Below are 25,506 nucleotides of genomic sequence, written 5' to 3'. Positions count from 1 at the left end.
TGGTTACTCACTCAACATAGTAAAATTGCCGATCACAAACTCCATCCTGGAGTAATTAGACTTCAAATTTTCAATAGCCAGTCAAATCTAGCTCTGTGTGCACTTGTGTTCTTTATTCAAGGTAAGGATTTATGAGCCAAAGTGTTCACCCAAAAAAGCTGACTTTTTAATTGTCAAGTAAAACATGAAAGCACAAATTATTATTTAGAATTTTTGCAGGCAAAGCTTATTAAGAAATCATGGTGGCTTACTGGATATTTTTCATCTGATGTGCATATTATTCTTTTTTCTTTTTTTTTTCAAATGTGCATTTTGAGGATAAGAAAGGACTGGAAGAGGCAAGATAGATACCCTTGATAACCAACAGGAAATAAATTTCAGTGATTTTCAGTGATGCACTGCAGACATCAGAAACCTGATCAGTAGCTCTTTCTAGATGTGCCAATCAATTCGTGTCAGGTTTATGGGGGTAGAGTTATGTCATAGGTGCACTTGGCCTTCTCGTATTCAACTTTAGCTTTTCCAGCAACTTTAAGCATCTCTCTGTCCCTATAATTTAAAACACTGTAAGATTTTACTTTATGACTTTGTTTTATATCAGTGAAGTATGAGTACAGAAAGCAGGTATATTGTACTTTCTCAGCAATTTAAGAGTTTTTCAAGGATAATTTTTGCTAACCCCAGAAGTCAATGTGCAGGTTTGGGTTTGGCACAATCCATCATAAATTGCTCATTAAGTGACATATTGTGACTACAAATCTAATATAGAATTAGAGAATCTTTAAAACAAACATAAAATTATTATCTCTTGGGAATTACTTAGGAGGGATCCTAAAAGCAATGAAATGCATTAAAGACTATGATGGTCCAGTTTGGGATTATAGGAAGTGACTTTAGAATCTACTGTCTACCAATGTCAGACTAACAGGATGCCTCTAATGTCCCTAATGTTGACTGCCTGCATCATATCTTTGCTCTAATCATACAGAAGTTGAATGTCCCCCAAAAGCCCATATGTTAAAGGCTTGGTCCCCAGCTGGTGCTATTGGGAGGTGCTGGGGACCTTTAGGAGGAAGGGCCCTAAGGTCAGTGAAGATAAAGACACACACACACACACACAGAGAAATGGGGGGGGGGGGTTGTAGGATCCTTTCCATTCCTCTTTCTCATTTGCTTCCTTAGCCATGACTTGGGGTGTGTGCTCTGTCACCTGCTCCTCACCATTGCTAACCTGCATCCCCACCAGAAGCCTAAAGGCAATGGGTCTAGCTAATCATGGACGGGAACCTCTAAAACTGTGAGTCCAAATAACCCTTTTCTCTTTATAAGTTAGTTATCTCAAGTATTTTGTTATAATGGCAAAAAAAACAGGGTAACACCACCTTTTGAGGAACTCTGTATTCTTTCAATTCTAGCTGCCTTCCATGACTCTGAAAGGACAAATGATATTCAATGTGCACCTCTTTGTTCCCAATAGTCTGTGACTGGCCAGTTTATAAGCTATTACTCAATCACAAATACAGCACAATCCCTAGCCTCGAAGGGTTCAACACCTAGAAATGGACACATGAGAAACTGGGTATGGGGCTGAGGAATGATAGGTGTGCCTAGGAGCATGTTGGCACCAAAGAGGGAAAACTGAACTCTGATAAGGGGTGACCATAAGGGGTTGGCCTGGGAAATTCTTCTGAAGGCCATAACATTTGTAAGTCTGAAGGACAAATGAATTTGGAGCAGGAGGGTAAGAAAGAGAAGAGTACCCTAGGAAAAGAAGTCTGGAAACATCCCGTACAAATAAAGGAAACAGGAAAGTGGTGGTGGGAGGTGTGTGTGTGCGTGTGCATGCATGTGCTTATGAATTCTAAACACTGCTATTCTTGGGACAAAGGGGGCAAGGATCCTGGGTTAGGGAGAGAGGGAAAGAAGGTGGGGGACAGGAATGAATGACAGATATGCCCTTCTAAGGACTATGGGCTTTATTTTTCTAGGTCTATTTTTAATAGTATGACATATCATTAGATAAGGAAACTAAGCTTTTAGGCAAAGGGTCTCAGTGTTCAGATTTGTATTCTAGAAAGATGACTCAGGCAGTAGATTGAAGCATGGATGGAAGAAGAAAGACCTGGGAATCCATCAGGAGATACTGAAGCCATCGAGGGAGGAAGGGTCAAAAAGTCAAGTCAGGAGGATAACAAGGACAAGGCAGGTTTGGGAGGCTCTCATGAGGTGGAATGAACAGAAACTTCTGATCCACTGGATGTGGAAGGTGAAGAAGAGACAAGAGTCTGCAGATGCTGGGAGACTGAGAGAAATCTCAACACCCTTTCCTCCTCCAGAGCAAAGGAGTAACAGGAATGCAAGACAGGACAGTGCACTTGTCAGGGCACTCCCCAGCCTGACTCCCATCTAGGGGAGGCACACACTTCCTTGAATTACAAATGCAGTATTGAAATTTTACCAAGAGAAAACTTAAATTCAAAGCTAGGTAAAGACCCAAGCTAAATACAGGCCTATAATCTTCCCTTGTTCCTCCTTTCTCCTTCCCTACCCTACGTGTGGCTGAATTTGCTACTTAGGGCCTTTTGAACCATATTTTAGGTGGTAGCCAATTTACAAACTTTCCTCAGAGCCTCAGAACCCATTAAGGGATTAAGAGCAGTTATTTGTCAGCAGGATCAAAACTCAGCTGTGGATTTCAAAACAACAAAGGGATCTTATTCAGGAAGCGCCTTTTGTTCACTAAATGTCAGAGTTTAAGAGCTATCTGACTTCCCAGAATCCACAGAAATGTATAATTAAACTGCTCAGGGCACCTTTAAAGGAAGCTGTCCTGTGAAGTTGACAAGCCCACCAGCAAGGTTTGTAAAGTGCAGCCTGCGGGTTATAGAAAAAACACTTTAGTCAATTGGATATTAAAAAAAAAAAAGAATGCAGGTATGCAGGTACATACTCATAATTATCTATCCAGAGTAGGTGTTCAGTGAAATGGACATGACAAGAATTATATTTAAATTCACCAAATTAAAAAAAAAATCCCCTTAGAGTTGGAAGAAGGCAACCAAGCCTCCTGCCCCAGCCCAGAGGGTTGGCACATAAGCCCTTCATTCCCACCCACTTTGCCAACCATCAGATTCAAGTACAGAGGTGTGTCTCCATCCCTGCAGTTCCTCCCTACGCCCTCAGCATTCAGAAATGTGGCAGCTGGATGCATTTAGAATTTAATGAGCAGTTTACTCCAAACCAAGAAAAATAGAAAAATCATTTACATTCCACATCTATTTTCCAAAACACGTTGAATATTGATTCAATCACAGTATGTGCATTTGTTAAGACAGTCATAATTTCAAGCAATAAAATATTCCTTGCTCAATAAGCCGTCAACTCTCTTTCACATCATTAAAGAATGGCCCGTGCACACAATCTCCAGACTTGTGTCCCAGCCCAGGTTCCAACTGTCAAGCAGCTTCTGTGCCTACCCATTTGATGTGGCTCAGTCAGATGGCAGAAAAAAAAAAAAAAGAATTTCTTTTCAGTGCTATTTTGTTCACTAGGCAGTCAAGATCAAGGTCTTTCAGGACTATTAGGTTCTACAGAGAACATAAAGCAAACGTCAGAGTCAAAACTACCCTAGAAGATGACTCAGGAAGTGTCATGTTGAACACAATCCCTATCTCAGTCCAGAGCAGCACATTTTCCCCCTGTGAGGGGATAGATCATGAGTACCAGGTAGCCACTGGCTTGCAAGCAGACAAATGAAAACCATGTCACTTGACAGCCTAGAGTTGCATCAGAGGGAGATGCTCATACCACAAGAGGTAGGTTGGCTCTGAAGCTCCCACCTCCCATCTCAGCCTCCATAGGCACACGTAGGGTGAGCAGGAGCACTGCCACACCTCAGCTTCTTAGCCATCTTTTATGAGCACATAGAGCAAATGCATGCAGGATGCTACTCTGTCGCATTTCTTCCATCCAAGTGTTCTGTCCATCATCTTGACTCCCCATCTCCAGTGACTCTCATTCCAGATTTGCCAGAAGCTACTGTCTAAGTCGGGGTTCAATACTTCAGTGCTTCCTGTCTGTGGCCCATCAGAACCTACCAATCCTGTTCCCTCCATTAGAGTCGTGCTAAAATTCTGATTTGTTAACCTTCTGGACTTTCCAGGTCAGTATCAGTGGGTGACAATGGTTTGATTTCTAACACTTCCAATGATATTCAGACCTAGACTGGACCTCCTAGGGCCACATGTAAAAGCAAACACTGAACAGACACACACCCCCACTTTGACTCTACGTACCTAGATACTGAAGTTATCCTTAGATTTCAGGAAAGGGGGTCAGATTTTTATGAACTAATTTTTTTAACCTGGCTTAAAAACAAAGTTTTCCTTTTCTTTCTTTCCAGCCTTATTTACAGCATTCTCAATTTTCAGTGCTATTTTGTTCACTAAAGTTGAACATTTGATTCATGCTAAAATGAATAGCTTCTACCTGTCAAGGCATTACTCTAAAAGGAGAAAGAGAAAATATAGTTCATGGCTTTGCACATATTAGATTTTCTTTCTGAGTATTGTGTTTTGCTCAAAGGTTTAATTCCTTATTACATTTTATTAAGGTGAAAGACAATAGGACTTACAGACGCTTAAGAATTTAATATTCACTTAACATAAAACACTCACAAATTTTCCACAACATTATGTATGTTTTCTCTCCATACCTTTCTAATATATGGTGTCTATCATGAAAGGGAGCTTTTGTTTGCTTTCTACTAACAAATTAGGAATGAATTTCAGAAATGACATTTTTATTTGCTTTTGTTTTCAGAGTAGGGGTGATTTAAGGGAGTTATTAATAACATTTTCCTATCCTCTAAAATTGCCGTGTAGAATAGCTCCTCACCCGTCCTTTCACCACATTCAGCAAGGAAAGAGCAAAGGCAACATAAATTTAATCTCAATGCACAGGATGAGGAGAACAATATTGAACAGACGGTGATTCTGTTGTGTGCATTTTCTAAAGCACACCTTAAAAAGCTGCAATGGAGCAACACAGCAAGCAAGGGTGCTCTCTGTGGCCTGTCACTGTCATGCAGCTCTGTGTGTGTGGTCAGGAAATGTCATGATCCCAACTGAAGACCCCAATTCTGTGTTTCCATACCCCCCAACATCACACGCAGCACAGGGTATGATGACAGAGCAGGCTGGAGCGTGGTGCTATGGTTCTGAGAAGCCTTCCCCAAAGAACCACATGTTGACAGCTTGGTCACCAGCCCATGGTGTTATTGGAGCTGGTGGGACCCGTAGGAGCTAGGACCTAGTTGGAGGCATGCCCTCAAAGGGATATTGGAGGCAATGGCCCTTCCTCTTTCTCTTTTTCTTCCTAGCAACCATAGGTGAGCAGCCTCCTCCACCATGTGCTCCCACCATGAGGTACTGCCTCTTCACAGGCCCAAAAGCAACCGGCTGATCAGCCATAGACTAAAACCTCTACAACTGTGGACCAAATAAACCTATCCTCTTTTAAGCTTCTGTATCTGAGGTCTTTTGTTATAGTAACAAAAAACTGACTAACACAGAGGCTTTCCCTCCAGTTCTGGCATCCAACTGGTTATGTGACTGAAGGCATGTTGCTCTGCTCCCTGTGCCGCAGTCTGGCTGGGCACAATCAGGAGCCACTTGTCAAAAGAAACTAACTTTATTTTTAGAACCACACACGCCAAACAAAACAGCCTCTCAGGAAAAACCCTCAGAGCCTCAACTGCCACCACCGGCTTTCCACAAGCCTCTCTCTCCCACACAAGCTTCTCTCCACCTCCCACAATCCTCCTGCTCTTGAGGCCGATTGGCTGGGTCACGTGGGCGGAGCCAAAAAAGTCCCCCAATGAGCAGCTCCGTGGTCTGAAAGGGCAGGGAAACAGCCCAATGAGCATCACCGCAGAGGAGCCAATCAGCTAGATGTTGCTGGGGCCGAGGAGCCAATCAGCTAGATGTTGCTGGGGCCGCTGTGAGCCAATCATCAGCCGGCAGCTGGAAGTTTGCTGGCAGCTGGAAGTTTGCTGGGGCCCCTTCGGCTGTGGCTCTCAACACCCTGGGCCTCTGTCCCTGAACTGAACACCAAAGGACTGAACTGAAGAAAATCTGTTGGAAGTCCAGAAATCTTGTGTTTGTATAATACTCAGTGGTTCTGAGTACACCCAAACATCCAGCAACCTGATTTAGCAGGCCCATCATGGGACAGAAAATACTGAGCCCATTCAGCATTCCATCAATCAGCTCTGGGATGAGCCAAAACAACCAGCAAAAGTCATAAATGTCAGCATACTGGATTGCTAAGGTATAACTAATTCAGCGTCTCAGGGCAGCCTCATTATCTGCCTGTGGTCACCCTGAAAAAAACAAGAGGAAGCTGGCGGGGGGGGGGGGGCATGAGCACAGGGCACTCTCTCATGGTGCCTTCTCATCTGCCAAGGTCCTTCCTAGCTACCTTGGCCACACCTGAGGTGCTATGACTGCAACATCTGCTGTCAGAGGGCCGAAGTCCAGAACAAATCAGGGTGGGCCTGGTGAAAATGAGGTGAGAGGCACGTCCCATTGTCCTTGTTATTTTAGTCCCATGGAGAATTGGAGTTTGGGGAATTGACCCTTTTGCATCCAGATACACACATTCATTCCTGCCTACAAAGGAGAGAAAATGGAGGGCTCTAGTGGATACAGTGCTGTCCCTTCAAATTCCCTCTTGACAGCAGATGCTGCTAGGAGTATCTCCTTCTCCCTGCTCTCAGCTCCCAGATGCACCCCTCCTAGAAATTCTCCCCAACTATAGTTAACTGCCTCCCCCAAGGCCATGCTCCCTCCCAGGGGCAGGGTGCAGCCAATGACTGGCCATCATAGAGATAACAGTTCAGGACAACTCTTTGAAGGCCCAGCTCTCTAATTCCTCAGAGAATCTGCTGAGGCCTTGGTTACAACCACATCTCAGTTCAATATCTATCTTGCCACATCTGCCTTCCACGATTTCTTCCAAACCTATCCCTCTTCCAGAATTCTCCAATAAGCCTTCTATATGCAACTCTCAGAGTCAGTTTGCAGGAAATCCAATCTATGATGAGGACTAATGAACGCAGATGAGCCAGTCCAAACATGGTAAGCCAAGAACCTCTTGGGTTTATAAGTTTTAAAAATGAGTTGCAATTAATTGGACAATATTCTAAGAATTGTTTGTAGTCTAGGGAACAAAATAATCTTTTCCAATTGGATTCCTGTATTTGCTCTCTAGCAGATGAAAAGATGATTAAACTTTTGAGGAGAGAAACAAGAATAAAAATTTTCTCAGTATGCAGCCTACCTGTGAGAACTGGAGAGAATTCCACATCAGGTAAGGTATCTGTGTCACACAGGAGAGACCTGCTCCTCCAACATGTACCTTAAAACACTACTGAAGTATCTGCTTGCCCCTGGCATTCTGTATGAATCAATGGTTACCCAACAGGAGCTTCTTACCTCCAGGACCAGCCACAGCTGTCCTCCCACACAGTGATCTGCCTTGTAATACATCCCATAAAACTTTACAACATTGGGGTGATTCGGAAGAAACCGCAGAATGTTGTATTCTGCCTCAATTTCTTCATCCATATCCTAAACGAAGTAAGAAAAACACACACACTGGATAAATACCAAAGTGCAGAGAAAGGCCCACATACGGCATCATGCTGAATCGATTAATAAAACACGTATACTTTTAATGTCATCATTACCTTATCTTCAAAAAACCTAACAACAGAGATTCAGATCCTGATTTAAATCTTGCAGTTATTAATTCATTAATATTTCTTTATGACATTCTCTTTTTCTTAACGATACTATTATAAATATCCTTTTTATTGAAAAAAGTCTGAATTTTTAAAGCAGTTAAGCAGAAGTATCTTGAAGGGACCTAACACAGGATATGTCACACACAAGTTCAATGTGCAAAAAGGCATGGAGCATTCTAACTCCAGTGCTCTGAAATAAGATGTCAACCTAGGATGATCAAATATCACAAGTCCAGGTCACTTTGTGACCTACAGGGAAACTAGGAGTGAAATACATCACTCTTTCCAAGAGAGTAATTTTTGAAGAGCCCAGAGGGCCAAAACCAAACCAATGGTCAAATAGAAAGAAACAAAAGCCAAGTAAAGTTTTAACTCCAAGAAGAGTCCCTTCCTTCAGAAGAGCTGACAAACCATGACCTATTTTGAGATTTCTGTCAGCTTTCATGAAAACTATCCCTAAAATCAGTTGAAAATGTGCCCTGAAACACGAGAAATTCTCCCCACTAGAAAAAAACACTAGAAATTCTCCCCAACTATAGTTAACTGCCTCCCCCAAAGCCATGCTCCCTCCCAGGGGCAGGGTGCAGCCAATGACTGGCCAACACAGAGATAACAGTTCAGGACAATTCTTCGAAGGCCCAGCTTCTCAGTATGCAGTATGTGGTTATAGCTTAGTACAGTGACTTACACTGATGGGGTCCAGAATTTTCACTGCAGCCAGGCTCCCATCTCTCTTATTAGTGACCTTGTAGACCTTGCCATATGTGCCTTTACCAATGGTCTCTATAATTTCCCAGGTGTCTGTGGGATCCGGAAGCGATTCAAGACCAAGCATCATGGAGTTGTAATGAAATAATCCATATAGATGTTTCCTGGTGGAGAGAAAGTTTGTTATGTCCGACAATTGATTACAGGATCAGAGCCAGTGGGCTTTGAAAACACAAATATTTGTTTCTTAACCAGTGATTTTTGTTACTTTTTCTTTTCTATTTCCCTTTCCTATATTAAGTAGACTGAAAGCCCAATAATAAGCATTCTTAAGAATGCTCTGACACACCCTAAAAATACAGCTCTCAAAGTGGAGATGATCCACATGCTACAGAAGAGAGTAAAAGTTCCAACGAGGAGGTGCTGATCATGACTGGGCAGTCGTCTGGCTAGGCAGAGAGTGATGGCTGCTGCCCGGGAAAGTAGGTTAAAAACTGCAAGTCTAAAAACCTTTGTCCCAAAGATACAGTAAACTTGACCAGGGTTCCCTGGTGGCCACTGGAAACCAATGCCTAACCTCTGTGTGCAAAGTCAAAGAAAATTATTGGATGTACCAGACACATCCACACATAACACCCATTGCTGGTAGGTCTTTGGGCCTATGAAACATGAGCCAATCTCAGATCCCATTCATATAGCAAGAGCCTCATGTATGAATCACAGGGAGGGGTTCACAGGTTATGTCAATTCACTCTGCCTTAGTTGACGTGCCCTGTTTACCAAGGACATAGCTCCATAGAGTTAAGTACCAACAGCAAGCTCAACAGGCAAAGTCACCCAAGACATAGCCTGTGGAAAAAACCCTTCAAGTTTTCTTGTTCTAAGGCTGGGTGAGGGTCTTAAGTCTGGTCTGCCTTTAGATCCCATGGGCAGGATTCCCAGGCTCCAATAGCAAGAGCCATGGCAACCAACCCCCACTCTTTGGCTTGGTGCCTCCTACTAAGATCCCAGTTTGCATTTCTAATGATTTTCTTTTTTTTTTTTTTGCTTTCAAACTCTTTTTAAATTTATTTTTCATTTATATATGACAGCCAAATGCATTACAATTCTTATTACATATATAGAGCTCAATTTTTCATATCTCTGATTGTATACATAGTATATTCACACCAATTCATGTCTTCACATATGTACTTTGGATAATAATGATCATCACATTCTACTATCATTAATTACCCCATGCCCCCTCCCTTTCCCTCCCACCCCTCTGCCCTATCTAGAGTTTGTCTATTCCTCCCATGCTCCCTCTCCGTATTCCACTATGAATCAGCTTCCTTATATCAAAGAAAACACTCAGCATTTGGTTTTTTTGGGATTGGCTAACTTCACTTAGCATTATCTTTTCTAACTCCATCCATTTACCTGCAAATGCCATGATTTTATTCCTTTTATTGCTGAGTAATATTCCATTGTGTACATATGCCACATTTTTTAAAATCTATTCATCTATAGAAGGGCATCAAGGTTGGTTCCATAGTTTAACTATTGTGAATTGTGCTGCTATAAACATTGATGTGGCTGCATCACTGCAGTATGCTTTTTTAAAGTCCTTTGAGTATAGACTGAGGAGAGGGATAGCTGGGTTAAATGGTGGTTCCATTCACAATTTTCCAAGAAATCTCCATAGTGCTTTCCATATTGGCTGCACCAATTTGCAGTCCCACCAGCAATGAAAGAGTGTGCTTTTTTCCTCCACATCTTCGCCAACACTTATTGTTGTTTGTATAGATAATAGCTGCCATTCTGACTGGAGTGAGATTAAATCTTAGAGTGGTTTTGATTTGCATTTTCCTAATTGCTAGTGATGATGAACATTTTTTCATGTGTTTGTTGATTGATTTTACATCATCTTCTGAAGTGTCTCTTCAGGTCCTTGGCCCATTTATTGATTGGGTTATTTGATTTTTTGGTGTTTAGCTTTTTGAGTTCTTTATATAGCCTAGTGATTGGTGCTCTATCTGATGTGTGAGGGGTAAAGATTTGCTCCCAAGATGTAGGCTCTCTATTCATCTCACAGATTGTTTCTTTTGCTGAGAAGAAACTTTTTAGTTTGATTCCATCCCATTTATTGATTCTTGGTTTTAATTCTTGCGCCACAGGAGTCTTATTAAGGAAGTTGGGGCTTAATCCTACATGATGAAGATTAGGGCCTATTTTTTCTTCTATTAGATGCAGAGTCTCTGGTTGTATTCCTAAGTCCTTGATCCATTTTAGGTTCAGTTTTGTGCATGGTGAAAGACAGGGGCTTAACTTCATTTTGTTGCATATGGATTTCCAATTTTGATTTTCTAGACTGCATTCTCTCAAAACTGAGATCTTCCATCTGGTACCAGAGTTTTTGTTTGTTTGTTTGTTTGTTTTTCTTTTCCCCACCTTGTCTAATGGGGGCTTTTCAAAAATAATAAAAAACATCTTTTAAAAAGGCACACTAGGGGCTGGGGTTGTGGCCCAGAGGTAGAGCAATCACTTAGCTTGTGCAAGGCCCTGGGTTTGATTCTCAGCACCACATAAAAAACAAACAAATAAAATAAAGATATTGTGTCCATCTACAACTTAAAAAATAAAAATAAATTAAAAATAGGGAAAAAAAAGGGGCACACTCCTCTCCAAGGTGCCCACAAGCAATACCGCAAGGGCCCTGACTAAGCCTCCCTGGGCTGAGGCACTGACCCTGAAAGGTCCACTGTTCAAACAAGCCTTTCATGTGCTGGTTTCAAGACTCTCAGAAACTGCAACCTCTCCTCCCTTCCAGTGCTTCACAAAATCAATCTTTCTCACCAGATGTTCACAATTTTTGCAATATCTGTCCATCATCTGTGCTTGTAGTTACTAAACACTTTTAAATTACTTGCTTTTTCCCTTGAATGTCTCTAAAGGCACTTTATAGCATTACCCTAAATGTAAAACGAATATCATGTGCCACATATCCAAGTTAACTGCAAAAAGATGATTCCAATAAAAACAATAGATGTTTAATGCCACTGCCCCTGGGCTTCTGCTGAAGGCCGATCATTAAAAAGGGAGATCATTGAAGGATGGAGAGAAATTAAAGGTTGGCACAAACTTCCCTTGATGTCATCAGAAAAGCTGAAGGAGAATTAATTAGCAAGGAAATAACTCTGTTATTATGTGATTCAGTGTTCTTTACTAAAAGGTCTTCATACCCCTGATACCTGAAAACATTGCTCTAGGGTGGGTTTCTACAAAAGGAACAGGTGAGGGTGGCCTGGCAGGCTGGGGAGGGTGCCCAGATAAGATTCCAACAGCAGAGATGTCATTCCTTACACTAACCACTGAAGTGTCTGTTCCTCGTAAGCACAGACACCTGTGTCTGGGCTCAGTACTAGGACACAGGAATGCTCAAACCCAACAGCTGGCACAATCCTGACCCTGACTAGCTGTGAGACATGAACTAGTGACTCGTCTTTGCACTTCAGCTTCTTCACCTGCCTCATGGGGCAGTGGCCATTGTGGTGTATGAGGCTAACTACCTCACCGAGCTGCTGTTCCAGTTAGGAGATGAGAACAGAAGGCAGTGAGCATCTGGAAGGCTGAGTAAGTGTCCACTGTCACCACAATGGCAGAGTACCATGGTCTGCCTCAGAACCTGCAAGGCTTGGCAGACATTTCCCAAGTCAGTTTTATTTCATTTTCAACCACAAACTAAATGAGAACAAAATAAATTTTTGCTCCCATCCGTTATTAGTTTTCAAACAAATGCCTGGAATTTGGTGTGGGCAAATGACCTTGAATCAGAATGTGGCAACAAGAGAGAAGCACTAGGGCCATCAACACAGGTGATTTTCTAATGATTTTTGGCTACAAAACACTTGTGTGAAATTCGTCTCACTTATGATGCTGATGCAGAGGGGGAGAGATGGGGCACAGCTCTGACTGAGGTGGGCTGCCCTGTGCCCTTCATGGGAATTGACAGGGTGACCAACTGTCCTGAGGGACTGGGGCTGCCTCTGTTTTTCTTTTTCTTTTTTTTTTTTTTAATTATTATTATTATTTTTCTAGTTGTTGGTTGACCTTTATTTATTTACTTATATGTGGTGCCGAGAATCGAACCCAGTGCCTCACACATGCTAGGCAAGCGCTCTACCAACTGAGCCACAACCCCAGCCCTGCCTCTGTTTTTAGTATGTAAAGTCCCACAGCCTGGGAAACCTCTCAAAACAGAGCAAACAGTACAATTTGTCACCCCGGACTCTAGAGTCTTCTGAGAGCATTCACCTCCTGAGAGAATTAATAGAAAACCATTGATTAAGGCCCCCATCATCTCACCCCCCTGATGGCTGAACTGTACCCCTCCCAATTAATGAGTCCTAACCCCTAGTGCCTCCGAATGTGACTATATTTGGAGATAGAAACTTTAAAGGGGAACAATAGGACCGTTGATTCATATGAAGAGATTGGGGATCAGACAAGTAGAGAGGGAAGACCACGGGAAGACACAGGGAGAAGACACACCTCTACACGCCAAGGAGAGAGGCCTCCAAGGAAATGAACTCTGCTGACACCTTGATCTTGGACTTGTAGCCTCCAGAACCATGACACTTGGTTAAATAATTCTGATTTTTAAGCCAAATACCAGCCTCTGGTACTTGGTTTTGGCAGCCCTAGCAAACCAATGTTCCCCTGTTTTACAGATGAAGAAATTGAAGCTCATTTGGTGATGCGCTGTTCAGAGGTAGTGCAGGAATGGGATTCCAGGCTTCCCTAGGTCCAATCCTCTGACCTTTGTTCCACAGAATAGAAGGGACTCATCTGGTTAACAATGGTCATTCTTTCTGTCCCACTGTGCCAAATATTGAAAAATTCTGTGAGGGAAATATTCCAATCACCTTGGACTCTAAGAGCCTCACGGTCCTAATGAGCAGCAAATTCTGCTCCCTGAAAATAAGCACAACTCACCCAGAAGGATTCATTTATAGTGAACGCCAGTGCTAGGGAAGCAGAAAGCAGAGAACTTGAGTCCCATTCCCTGTCTGGTATTCACAGACAGGGCTAAATGAAGGTGCGACAGTACAGGTGCACTCTGACAGCAGTGCCTGTCTTCTCTTTTTAAAATCAATACCTGACTCTATAAACTCTCACGCTACTGATTAAACAGCCCAAACAGCAGCAGTTCATACACCCCTGTAAAGTGCTGATCCCCTGGTCCAGGAGTAGCTGGAGCAGCCCTTTTGACAGCTCAGAAGCTACTCCTGGTCAGAATTTTAACCTTAAGGGTGGACTGCACTTTGCCTACATCTGTGTTTAGGGCATGGCAGAGTTAGGGCCAAAAGTGCCGTCTAGTCTCGAGGGTAACATGGAAGTAGCCAGGTTTGACCAAAGGAAGGGTAGTAAGAAGGATGCCCCTGGGACTTCAGGCCTCTGCAGAACCATGAGAGGCAGGGGCCCACACCAGTCCTAGAAATAGGAGTTGCATGCATTTATTTGGGCATGATATGGAAGAGTGACCTCTGGAGGCTAGAAAACTCAAGTTACACAAGTCACATTCATTGACAGACAAATAGAAGGACTTAGGTCTATCTAGGAAGAGTAGATGATGGCATTTGTCCATGTGGGGGTTTGGGGAGACAGCCTGCAAGCCAATCAGAAGCCCTATTGGCCTGGATGTGTCTCTGTGTACAGCTGCTCCTAAGTGAAAACTTGATGAACATGTCTAGCTTTTGCATGTAGTAGGATGATGTAAGTCCACACCACAAATGGTTTTTACCAAAGTCATTACTCAGAAATATTCCATTGTTCCCCATATTCCGGTGGCATCCACATCCTTGCACTATCAGGAGCAGCCAAGGTATCAGCAAGGCAAAAAGACCTCACATAGGAAAGCTATTCCTGTTCAGTAAATAAGGATAAAATAGATATTAATGCAGGATATATTTTTTTAACCTTTTCCCACACATCATTATCAACCAAATACCTAGGAAATAGCCAAACTTCTCACTACCTAAGCCTCTGTGTAAATAGACAGACAGCTGTTTACTTAGTAAAAGACTACTAACAGAGTTCCTTGGAAATTAAGAACAATTGTCTTTTTCTTATCTTTTTTTTTTCTTTTTAGAAGGCAAACTTAAAAGGCAGGGATTATATATTTTTAAGATATTTGAGAAAGTAGACTCAATAATATTCTTCCCATTGAAAAGAATATAAGCATTAAACACCTCTATTTGTAACTCTCAGCAAGGAAGTCAGTCTTGGGCCACCAAGACTCAGCTCACAAGAGAGCGGTAACTTGCCCACATGTGAAAAATACACTGGAGAAAATATCTCAGTCCCGTGGAGACTAAGTGACCTCTCAGACTCAAAAAACAGAAAATTCTGTTCCACTGAAACAAACAGAACCCACCTGGAGGGATTCATTTACAGTGGGTGTCAATGATGGGACTGGGAGAAGGCTGTAAATTAATAGCACAGCTACTGCTTTATCTTATCAAGATTGAATGTTTAAAGACTTCCTTGGGAGTTTTGGTTTCAATTATCAGCAGGGGACATACCTTTAAAAAACAACCATGAAAAAAAAATTCTGTGGTTAGCTTTGACAAACATTATGCCATAGAAATTTCCATTTCCTAAACTTTGAGCATTGCAAAAAGAAAGTTAAAGCATTATGCTATGGGATGGAAGAACACCCACTACCTAAGAAACCGTGTTGCCAGAACAAGTAAACCTGAATCTGACAAAGCTTCAAAACTTCAGACGACCAATTTACAGAAATAACAGAAGACAGAGAGCATGTTGAATAACTCTGGAGGCATAACAAGCTGGTTCCAGATTGTGAAAAATTTTCCAAGACAACTCAATTTCTTCAACGAATGAAGAAAACCCAATTTCTTCAATGAATGAGTTGCAAATAAAAATAAATATATTGAAAATTAATTCTAGGATTAAAGAAGTTTAAAATGCATTTCAAATGGGAAATAAAGTGTGGGTTCATACAAAAAGCTTAAAAAAAAAGAGAGACTGTAATGTTTATGAGGTCCATAGAACTCTGACCAGCTAATTGACAATGTTGGGGAACAGTGTTAATTATATTCTAGTTGTTATCCTTATTTTTGTGGTGGTGTACATAAAAAGCTTTCTTATCTTTTAGTAACACACTCTGAAATATTTATGAATGAAATAATTCTATGTCTGGAATAATATAGAAGAGAAAATACTGAGGGGCATATGTGAAATCAGGTTGGTTACAGGGGCCAATAAGTATTACGTTGCATACGTGGGGTTGCATGATGATATTCTGTTTACTTCTGTGGGTTTTACAATTTCTATAATAAAAAGTTTTTTTTAAATCTGTGTAGGTAACATACATCAATTCTGGTTTTCATACACATGGTAAAATCCCGACTCCCTGAAGTATTTCCCACCCAGCACAATTCCAAGAAGTGTCAAAGTTGGTATGGGCAAGCACCTTACACACAGGGAACAGTAAGCCACTAAGAATATCAACAAAGAGCACCCAGGCACAGGGCTTCTATTTCTGCTCTTCTTTTTCACCCTCAGTCTGTGTTGGGGAATGAGAAGGAAAAGAAAGACTGTTCCAGCACCCACACTCCTACTGTCAGAGTGTCACCTTCCCTCTCCACCCCTCGCCTACTGGGGCACGTCAGTCCCCCACTGGGCCTGATGTCTCAGATAAATGCAGAGCTGTAGTTAGGAAAAACTAATGAACCGCTGAATGGCACAGGAAAATCAATAATGAGAAGAATGCAAGCGACCTTCTTCTGCCTTTGGACTCCTGTTCTTTCTTCCTGAAGGAGGAAAAGAGAAAGAACATCAATACACAGAAACTGAGAAGATCAAAAAGACTCATCACCGCCAAGCACTGTAATCGTTTTCATCTTGTTCCTGAAAAGAAACTGCCCAAGGGCCCCAAGGTGAATGTGCTCAAAGCTGAACAAGAGCCACGTAAGAGAATCTAGCAGGTGGAGAGCCTCTAAGCAGCCCGTGAAAGGCTCAAGAAGAAAATGGATAGTCTAAGATGAGCCTTCACTTTAACAATGTAAGAAATCTAAGAAACAAATTTCACATAGTGCCCTTAAAATTGATTTGCTTAGTGATGAAGGAAGAAAATCAACCCAAAGGAGGAAAGTACTCCTGATAAATCCCTACTGGTTCACCTGTGCCCCGTCGGAGTCCTTGGGAGCTGATCTCCCACACTGGATCTAAAGCGGTAGATGAGCCCGATTCTTCCAGGGTTGCAGGGAGCATTACCACACTCCTTCAGATGTGTGGCCTATTCTTCAACAATCTGATGTTTCCTTCCTGCTTTGCCTGTCACCTCTTCAAGTGACTCAAAAACTGTACTTGCTCCAAGGTGATGGTACTTCCTCTCCCCTTCTTTCAACAGCAGGTTATAAATCAGCCAATATTAACATAAAATATTATTTATGCATTCAGTAAGAAGGCAAAAAAATTCAGTTGTCTTCAGTTTTACTGGGTTTTACAAGAAATATAACTAGAAAGAAGAATGCAAGTTCTGCTTCCAAGGTTCCAAATTTGTTTAGAAAATCCTTACGACTTCTGGGGCAAGATAGCAAAGTGAAGCCAGGAATCTCCTTTCCATAAAACCAAATAAATGAACAACATTAGTAACAAAAACTTGAAATCCAGCAAAAAAACACAAACAGAGTGCACTAGCAGTACCAAACACAAGAAGGGACATAAGGTCATGCCCTAATCTTTAAAAAGTAACATTTAGGGGAAGTGAGAGATGGAAGATCCCAGGAGTCACTGTTATGCCCAAACCAGCTCGCTCTCTTGTCCCAGAATGTGGTGGAGTTTGGGAGACAGTAAAGGGGTGGAAAAAGTCCCAGCAACTTTCCCTACTTAGAAGCAGAGAGGATGAGTTAGCAGCAGGGGGAAAAGTACAGGCTCATTCATTTACATATTCAATAAGAACTTATTAAGGAACTTTTATATTCATTACTCAACACTAAGCTCTTAAAAGGTAAGTTAAAGAAATAACTAGGCTGACTTCTACAACAAGGAACATTTCCAAAGCCATGCTCACTGGGTGGAATGACCCCAGCACTTTAAACAACATTTCAGAAAGAAGAGCACAGTTGATACTTATCAACTAACATTGCCACTAATGTCCAGTACTCGTAGATCTCAGGGGGGGATGAACAGTTTTCAGAAGACAGGCAGTTCCTTGTAAAACCACTGAATGTCAAGGCAGAAAAAGAAATTTTCAGTATGTAGAACGAACACACACACACACACACACACACACCTCAAAACCAAACACAAAAAAATAAAGAAAAAAAGGATCAAAAGCTCAGATTTCTTTCCACACTAACAATACCAGAAAACTATGTAAGCCATGCATATAATGTTGTGTGGGGAGAGCATGTACAAATAGTTTTATATTTACCCAAATTGTTCAAGAACTAAAACAACAGACACCTTCAGGCATGCAAAAGCTCAGTGACTCCATTGGTCCTTCCTAAAGAACCATGTAAGTCTAAGATCTAGCAAACCAAGATATTAAAGTGGAGTTCTAGTAGAAAACCTGACAGAAAGAACTAAACCTTTTTATATTTACAAATAAAGCCAATCACCAGTGTGAAGTATGTTTATAAAAGGGAAATGTTATACATTTCAACAATAAAAAAAAATAACATACCAAACCCAACAATTTGAGGCAAGATAGAAGGGGAAATAAGGATGAAATTTTCTCACTTTTCTAGACTTGTTAAAGATAAGAAATTAAGAAAGTGAGATTTGGGGCTGAGGCTATGGCTCAGTGGTAGAGCCCTTGTCTAGCATTTGTGAGGCACTGGGTTCAATTCTCAGCACCACATATAAGTTAAGTAAATAAAATAAAGGTCTGTACATCTTTAAAAAAAAAACATTAAAAAAAGAAATTGAGATTTAATTATTATCTTACTTGAAATTATTAAGTTAGCAAAGCAAAATGATGGTATTAAAAAAATATATGTGTCAATCTTCTTTTCCATCTCAATAAGTAGTCAATAGATAATTAATAAATAGAAGTTAAAGCCACTATATAGAAATCTCTAAAAGACTTAAAAATAGATTATAAATCTTTGATATTATTACAAAAAAAATCATGCTTACCCCTGGAAGCATACAGACATAACCAAAGAAAAGATAACCCATAGGGCAGGAGATGGCGGGGGCTGGGAGGAGGAAAGGGAGAAAGCATTAAAACCAGAAAATACAAATTAAAATCATTAAGATTGAAAATATATATTATATTAATAAATATAGGATTCTTTAAAAAGGCCAAAATATAAAAGAAAAACTAATCTTTAGATTCCAAAGCTAAAACCAACTGTCCAAGGGCCAGAGTTGTGCCTCAGTGGTAGAGCACTTGCCTAGCATGTGTGAGGCACTGGGTTCAATTCTCAGCACTGCAAATAAGTAAATAAAATAAAGGTTCATCAACAACTAATAAAAATATTTTTAAAAACTGTCCAAGAGTCTCCTTATGACTCAGAAAAATTAAAAATATATGTATGTATGTATGTATATGTGGATAGTTGGATAGATAGATGATACACATCAAATAAATGGTAACAAAACAGAAAGAATCATAATATCTGAAAAGAGTAAAATCAAATCAAAAACTATCAACAACAACAACAAAAAAGAGTTGTTTTATATTCAACAATAATAGCAATTACCAGGCCCCAAGTACTATTCTACACAGTTAGAATGATCTGAGTTTACATCAAAAATGACTTTATAAGTATTATAAATCTTTCAGCACCCAAAACTGTCAAAATCCATAAAAATATAAAATTCTAGAAGAAGTCAACAAAACATAATAATACTAACAGGCATTGTTAGCCAGCACAGAACAAGATGACAAAGTATTAAGAAATATAATATAATCACTAAACCCAGTAAATGTATATCAAAGTGCTTATCTAACATAAAACATATTTTCAAGCACTGGTGGGATATTTTAATTTAAAAAATAAAGAATACATTAGGCGGGCTGGGGATGTAGCTCAAGCGGTAGCGTGCTCACCTGGCATGCGCAGGGCGCTGGGTTCCACCCTCAGCACCACATAAAAATAAAACAAAGATGTTGTGTCCACCGAAAACTAAAAAATAAATATTAAAAAATTCTCTCTCTCTCTCTTTAAAAAAAAAAGAGAGAATACATTAGTCCACAAAATAAAGCCTCAAAACATCCAGGAAGATGGAATTAGAATGATCTTCCCTGACCACACTATAATAAAAATAAACATTAACGGGAAGAAACCTAGCCACCTAAAAACCTTTTAACTCTCAGATCTTGATGCAAAAGAAAAAGTAAAAGCTGAAATTATAAAGTATCTATATTTTTTAAATGACAATAATAAACATACTAACACCCTCACAAAAAATTTTGTGAAGCTGGACTCAAGACAAAATCATACCATTAAACATTTTATCCAGCAAATAATAATAGAAATAAAATCAATAAACATTCTATTCAATCGTTTGACAAAATGATATTAAAGTTCATTTGGAAAATTCAATACATGAAGACATGAAAAATTTGGAAAAAAGTTGGGGATCAGGTAGCATAATCTGAGCAGATATCAAGACATACTATACTGCAACAATGATCAAAGCATTATGCTACAGATATAGATACGACACAGAATACAATCTAAAGGAATACTCCAATACATCAGGGAGAAGGTTTATGATGAGGATCACATTTTGAATCAATGGGCAAAAAAATGAACTAAATAATAACCATTCACTAAATAGTGCTGACTTCACTTGCTTCCAACTATTTAGAAAGTAGTTAGGCCAGAACACTACCTGACTCCTTTCACCCAAATAGATTAGAATGGATCAAACAATATATATTTTAAATAAATGAGTAAGTATATTATAATCTTGGCATAGCCAAAAGATCTTTCCAAGCAGAATATAAAACTCAAAGGCCATAAGTAAAAAATGTGTAAGTACTAAAACTTTGTGAAAAATAAAGTGAGAAAAAATATTTGCATCAGAAGTTAATTTTCTTATTTTATCAAAAATACATACAATAAGAACAACTTAATAGAATAAGAAATTGAAATGTAAAATAGAAAAGATGCTAAATCTTACTCAGAAATTTTAAAGTGCAAATTAAAATATTGAGATAACCATTTATCTCGTAGCAGACTGACAAGATTTTTTAAGTTGATAATAATCAGTATTGGGAAGAATCTGGAGAAATAAGCACCGTAGAACAACATAAATGAGACTGTAAATTGGCATCATCTTTCCTTGAGGATTAACTGGTCAAAATCTGTCAAATGCCCATATCCTTGGTCTCTGCAATTCCACAATTCTATGGTTGTTTACCCTATGCACACAACCAAAAAAAAGCATACTAGATTCAACATATAAACAGACAGTAAAACACCAAAACAAAACATTTGATCATCTCAATAAATGCAACAAGAAGCACTTGGAAAAACTTTAATGTTCATTCAGCATTGTTAAAAAAAAAAAAAAAAAAAAAACACTCTCAATCTACTAGAAATAGAAGGGATTTCTTTAACCTAACACAAGCATCCAGGAAAAGCCTAGAGTTAACACCACACTTAATGGTGAAAAACTGAATGATTCACTTTAAGATTAGGGAAAAAGCGAGGATGCCTGCTCTCATGGTTTTATTCAGTATTGTAGGGAGCCAGTGCAATCAAACAAGAAAAGGAAATTAAAAGCATCCAGAGTGAAGAGGAAAAATTAAAATGGACTTTATTTGCAGTTGACATGATCGTATGTCTTAAAAATCTGATGCAATGTATTTGAAAAACTACTAGAACTATTTAATGAGTTCATCATGAGTAGAGGATACAAAGTTAAAATTTAAAAATCAAGTATATTTGTATATCTTACAAAGGAAACTTTTCATCAATGCTGAAGCTTGTATAGAAATATGAGAATATGTCCTTATGCCACATATAAAAAATATGTCCTTGTGCCACAGATAAAATATATATACACATATGTGTGTATGTGTAAGAACTAAAACTTTGAACTTCTAGGAAATAGATATACAAGGATATTTATTATAACATTCTTTCCAATAGAAAACTGGATACAACTTAAATTATCCAACAAGTTATAATAATTACATAAAAGGAAATACTATCTAGCCACACGTAACCACTAAATGGAAAGAAGGAAAATGTTGTGTCAGTCTGGAAGGAATGCAAACTCAGCAAAACCTTGTCTCTAAATAAAACATAAAAGGGGCTGGGGATGTGGCTCAGTGGTTTTAATTCCCAGTACCAAAAAACAACAAAACAAAATTTGCATTCATAGCCATTTGTGTGTGTGTGTGTGTGTGTGTGTATTTGCAGAAAGCTACATGGAAGCTCTGTTATTTTGTTTTGGTCTTTTTGGTGCTGAGGATCAAACCCAGGGCCTCATGCATTCTAAGCACATGCTCTACCACTGAACTACATCCCAAGCTCCCACAGAAATTCTTAAACTTTAGAGAGAGTTACCAGGAGTCAGAGACATTGGAAACAGGAAAAATAAAACAATTGTTAAAATTTGTGTACTTTTCTGTACTGGTCATATTTTTGATGATGTGCCATTATTCTACTTTAAAAGATAAATCATTTTTTCTTTCGTGTGAGTAAGAGACTTCTATGGAGGAGATTATTTTGGCCAGATGCCTGCAGAAGTTAAGTCGTGGAAGAGCAGAAAACACATGAAACAATAGAAGCCCATCCTGAGAAGAAACAGCAAGAAACAGAAAGGAGCAAGACAGAGGACTGGTGAGCAGACCAACAATCAGTTCTCTTTTTTGCCCTCTGAGGTCTGCTGAGCTTTCTTGTCAGTCCTTGGATCCCACATGATTTCCTACTGTGCTCTTCTCAGAAGCCCCCTTATCACAAGCTGATTTGAGTTTCTCACAAGCCTGTATCAGTTCCTTCACAACTCCAAATGGGCCCAGCCTTGTTAAATACCCTAAATTAGTCCTTAATGGAGGAACAGCCTTACCTTGCTGAAAGTGAAGCAACCTGTAGCCTGCACTCTGAGAGCTCCTGTAGTCAGTCAAGCCTGTCGAATGTGATTTAAATAGAAACTTGTCCAGCAACATTTTATACTCAGGAAAAATTCATGACCAAGACTTCTATTTCTGGGGATGCTTTTTGAGAATGTTTCTTTTAGATAATATAGTATGAATCATGTGTGTGTGTGTGTGTATACATATGTGTGTATGTGTGTGTATATATGTAAACAAATCATTGAAGAATGCTTCCAAATCTAGAGAACAGCTTTTAGAAAGAAGTCGTAAAACCAAGCATAGGAAAATTGTACAAATGTTAAATACAAAAACTAAAAAATATCCAAAGATATACAAAATAAGAAAACAACCACATGACTATGAAAAAGTGGAGAATAATTCCAAACCAACATATAATCAAGTGATGGTAAAGACTGGTCAGAGTAGGAACCGTCTTCTTCACAAACAAGCTGTCTGCATGCTAGACAGGGCCCAGATAAGAGTATGGCTCAGATGTCAGCTCTCCTAGGAGCCTTTCCCAGTGTTCCCATTGGAAATGACCTTTCCTTTATGCTCCCACTTAACAGGTCCTCTTTCCTAGCAGCGAGCACCTTGCCTGACATTCCGTTGTTCACATGTTGGTCTTTTCCACCACTGAATTCCCTGAGGACAGAGGCAATGGCTTAGTAAATTTTTTCTTTCTCATAGGCAAAATCCATTCTATAAGTGCTCAATAAATGTCCAGTATAGCAATAAAACCCAGAACTTTAAAAACCATGACAGTTTTCTAGTGAAAAAAAAAAAGTTGTGATTTCATAGAATATTAAGAAAATAAAGAGAAATAAGAAAATTATTACAACACATAAAATCTCACCATCCAAATGTAATCACTAATGATAAACATCTCCATTTAGACACACATGTGTGCACGCGTATACAGTCATATATAGCTATGTTTGTTTGTTTCACAAGGCAGAAGATCTGATTTCCAGCCCAATCGCTACTAAATTGATGTTTTGAAGGTTTGTATCCATCACAAACATAGTGCACATACTCAAGCCTTGTCATCACCCCTACAGCATTAGCCATTGTTCTCTATCTCCATCTTTCCAGAACATTCCTTTACCTTTGTCTCCTTTACATCTTCCTTTCTTAGTTCCTCTTCTGCCTCCCCTGTGCCAACTCCCATTCTCCCCATGAATGTGGACACTCAATCAAAGCCCTGCCTTTAGTCCTCCACTTGTCTTCCAAATGAGCCAATTGTACCTAAGACTTTCACCATCATGTCTTAACAGGTGACTTCCTCTCTCTAGCACTATTTCCTCTCCGAAGTTCCTGCCCAAAATAATAATAATCCTCCCTTATCTATAGTTTTTTTTTCTATTCAGTTGCAATTACCCTTGGTGAATTACAGTCCAAAAATATTAAATGGAAAATTCCAGAAATAAATAATAAGTTTTAAACTATTCACCACTCTGAGTAGCATAATAAAATCTCATGTCATCTTGCTCCATCTCACTTGGGACATCAATCATCTCTCTGTCCAGTGTATCCACACTGTATACACTATCCACCCATAGCAGTAGCTATCAGATGGACAGTCAGTATTGCAGTGTTTATATCAAGTAACCTTATATAGTAGCCTTGTGCTAGGTCACATGCCTATGTCATTCACCTCACTTCACGCCCAAAAAGACACAACTCAAATACAAGTCATTGCTCTGCAAGATAGAAAGTAAGAAATGTCCCATAAGGAGGGTAGCAAGGCATTTACTGAGAGTTTGCCGTGAACCAAAAGTAGGGTCTTAGAAGCTTAGAAGTTTGCATGATTATTCCATCAACCCGTAGAATAAATGGAGAAAATAGTATTAGAGAAGATATTCTTATTTTTTATATTTTTCTGAAACTCTTACACTTGACAGGAGTGTAGAAGGATGAGCTAAAAATACATTCCATATCCAAGCACCTGTCACCATGGCCACCCAGGACCGCCATAAGCTCTCAAGAAACCATTTGGGCAAATTAGAAAAAGGTATCTCTACTGCAAGGGGACTTGGCTCCACGAAAGGTACCCAGCTTGGCAAGCAGAGCCCCAGCGAGACTCAGGACCACTCACTAATCAGGAAGCTGACTGGGGATTATGGTAGTTATAAGGCTTGAACTAAGGCAGAAGTCCTCAGATGATATTGCAGAGAAAAAATTATTAGCATTGAAATCTATTGATTCAGTTCAAAACAGAATTTCAAAATCAAAAGAAAATGCAGAACCAAAAATCAATGGCAAAATGTTGAGACCGGATGACTGTCTGAAATGGGGGGCACAGAGGAGGCACAACTTTGGGGAGACTCAATTTGGGACCAGCTGAGTTGGAGTTTCCAGTGGAAAACAGGAGATGCTATCAGAAAGCAGAACTGGAACTTGGAAGGGAGAAGGTGCCTGGAGGACCAGCTAAGAATACTGCAGAGAGGACACAGCCACCCATGCCCCTGAGGGGCTCTCGAGGGGCTGGCAAGGATAGAACCTTGCAAGGCCTTTACATCCAGAGAGGATGAGGAATGTGGAAGAGGAGCCAGAGGAGGGGCTGACAGTGACGTAGGGAGAGAACAGACAGGATGAGGCCAGGGAGCTTCAAGTAGACAGGGAGCAGACACTGGGACTTGATGCTCCTGAGCAGGTAAGGAGGAGGAGGGGTTAGGAAAAGTCTGGAATTTTGTCTTCAAAAGAAGTGCGTAAAAGAAGAGCAGCCAGATCCCCAGGAGTCTCCAGGGAAGTGGGTGGAGACCAGGCTGACCCCAGCACATGTTGCTCAGCCTGGGGTGCAGCCCTGAGCTGCAGGGCCTCCTGGGCTCACAGAGTTGGCAGGGAAAGATAAATGGGTATGGTCTGAACATTTTTTTTTAAGACTTAACAGAAAAATCAGAGAGAAGTCATAGTTTTC

At 40.1% G+C, this 25,506-nt stretch overlaps 1 protein-coding gene across 2 annotated transcripts in view; it reads right to left on the bottom strand.

Moving 5' to 3' along the window:
• The window catches only part of Myo3b (myosin IIIB), a 430,473-nt gene that overhangs the window by 403,155 nt on the left and 1,812 nt on the right, over positions 1-25,506 (bottom strand). Inside the window, exons 1-3 of one of the 2 annotated variants that reach the window (XM_046447495.2) lie at positions 22,562-22,621; positions 8,496-8,679; positions 7,497-7,631 (exon numbers count right to left, since the gene is read on the bottom strand). In XM_046447495.2, coding sequence (XP_046303451.1) covers positions 7,497-7,631; positions 8,496-8,645 — 285 coding nt within the window. In that variant the 5' untranslated portion in view covers positions 8,646-8,679; positions 22,562-22,621. Of the gene's footprint in view, positions 1-7,496; positions 7,632-8,495; positions 8,680-22,561; positions 22,622-25,506 lie in introns of those variants that run through there. The other variant, XM_046447494.2, reaches the window with a different exon arrangement.

Source organism: Marmota monax, unplaced genomic scaffold (assembly GCF_021218885.2).
Source record: "Marmota monax isolate L192 unplaced genomic scaffold, Marmota_monax_Labrador192_F-V1.1 WCK01_AAM20220418_F8-fsc00007, whole genome shotgun sequence".
In the NCBI taxonomy this organism is placed as follows: domain Eukaryota; kingdom Metazoa; phylum Chordata; class Mammalia; order Rodentia; family Sciuridae; genus Marmota; species Marmota monax.
Note: the sequence above shows the minus strand (reverse complement) of the source record. Positions and strands in the feature narration are given on the sequence as shown.